This window comes from Empidonax traillii, unplaced genomic scaffold (genome assembly GCF_003031625.1).
Source record: "Empidonax traillii isolate 1590-97213 ecotype Southwest subspecies unplaced genomic scaffold, ASM303162v1 scaffold419:size1009643, whole genome shotgun sequence".
NCBI lineage: Eukaryota > Metazoa > Chordata > Aves > Passeriformes > Tyrannidae > Empidonax > Empidonax traillii.
The window spans coordinates 849,893-851,530 of NW_020955612.1; the positions used below are offsets into that span (position 1 = coordinate 849,893).

The 1,638-nt window shown below is 66.9% G+C and overlaps 1 protein-coding gene across 1 annotated transcript; it reads left to right on the top strand.

Moving 5' to 3' along the window:
- IER5 (immediate early response 5) lies at positions 1–1,384 on the top strand. Its single transcript, XM_027894179.1, has one exon. It carries the CDS (start codon positions 75–77, stop codon positions 777–779), a length of 705 nt encoding a protein of 234 aa, XP_027749980.1. The 5' UTR covers positions 1–74; the 3' UTR covers positions 780–1,384.
- Positions 1,385–1,638: the final 254 nt, after the last annotated feature.

The following is a 1,638-nucleotide window of genomic DNA, read 5'->3' on the forward strand; positions in this document are numbered from 1 at the left end:
TCCCTCCGCCTCATCCCGGCGCGGAAAATCCCCCTCCCCCCCGCCCCACTACCGTCGCCCACCCGGTCTTCCCCATGGAGTTCAAGCTGGAGGCGCACCGCATCGTCAGCATCTCGCTGGGCAAGATCTACAGCGCGCGGGGCCAGCGCGGCGGCCTCAAGCTGCACAAGAATCTCCTGGTGTCGCTGGTGCTGCGCAGCGCCCGGCAGGTCTACCTGAGCGAGCCCGGCTGCCCGCCCGAGCCGCCCCCCGCCGCCGCCGGGCCCCCCGAGGAGGAGCCGGCGCCCCCCACCGCTGCCTGGTCGGCCGAGCCGCCGCCGCCGCCGCCCCCGCAGGACGAGGCGGGCAGGGACTGCCAGGGCCCCCGGCCGCGGCGCTGTTGCTGCGGCGAGGAGAATCGCGGGGGCTGCGCCGGGGCCCCCCCGCCGCCGCACTGCCCCCGTAAGCGGAGCGCCGGCGAGCGCGGCCAGGCGGGATCCCCGGTGAAGAAGCCCCGCCGCGAGGAAGAGGAGCCGCCACCGCCGCCGCCCTCGCCGCCGGGCGAGCAGGAGGACATGGAGACGGGTAACGTGGCCAGCCTCATCAGTATCTTCGGCTCCAGCTTCTCGGGACTGCTCAGCAAGGAGCCCAAGGGCCGCCGGCGGCCATCCCTGGACGGCGGCGAGGCGGCGGCGGGCACGGCGCCCGCCGAGGCGGCGGCCGAGACGGGACAGATCTGCTGCGATGAGCCGGTGCTGCGGACCCTCAACCCCTGGAGCACGGCCATCGTGGCCTTCTGATGTTCCGGCCGCAGAGACTTGGCCCTCCGCCGCGGGATGGGGGGCCCGGAGGTGACACCCACCCACCCACCCAGCGCGGTGGGACTCCGGCGCCCTGCCCCGCCGCACGGGAAGGACCGTGGGGCAGCGGCGGCGGCACTTCCCTGTTCCCCGCCCGGGTCCCGGCTGCCGGCACCCGCCCTGGGAGCGCCCCCGGCCCTGCCCTCCCGGAATTCCCCTTCCCGGTCGGGCCGCCGCCCTCCGCGGCGCCCGGGGGAGGCTCCTCGGCTGCCGCCAACCCCGGGGGCGCCCCCGCCGGGTGGTATTTTAAGCTTGGAAAGTATTAAGTTTATTAAATAAAAGTCTCTATTTTGGAAAGGTTTTAGGTCAGAACTATTACATGGTGCTTTTTAAAAGTGTTTTGTTGAAAGAAACGAAGTTTACAGACGCTCTGACGGAAAGTCCTTGAGCCTGTTTGTTAGGCTTGGTAATTCCCGGTCTTTGTTGTATAAAGGCTTGGGACTCCCGTAGGGATTTTTGTACAGTGTTCTCCTTCAGTGATGTATCATGTTTTGTATAAAATGTAATTCTACGTGTACAACACGTATTAAATATTTTCAACTGTATGAGCCTAGTTCCTGTTTGTGCCCCGCTGGCTCGGGGTGGGGGGGGGGGAGTAGGGCAAGGCAGCAGCCGGGGTGTGGTTCTGCATGTCTGTGGCTGGATCCACCCTGCCTCGCCAGAGGCTTGGGGTGGGTTGGAGTCCAGATCCTCTGGAAGCTGGGAAAGAAAGGGAACTTCTGTCAGGGTGCCTGGAGTCCTTCCCAGGGTCTTCCAAGTGCTCCCACTACTTCTCCAGCTACAGCCTTTTCCCGGGGCT

Excerpts from the sequence above, each read along its gene's own strand:
- IER5 (XM_027894179.1), top strand. The coding sequence starts at position 75 with ATGGAGTTCAAGCTGGAGGCGCACCGCATCGTCAGCATCTCGCTGGGC.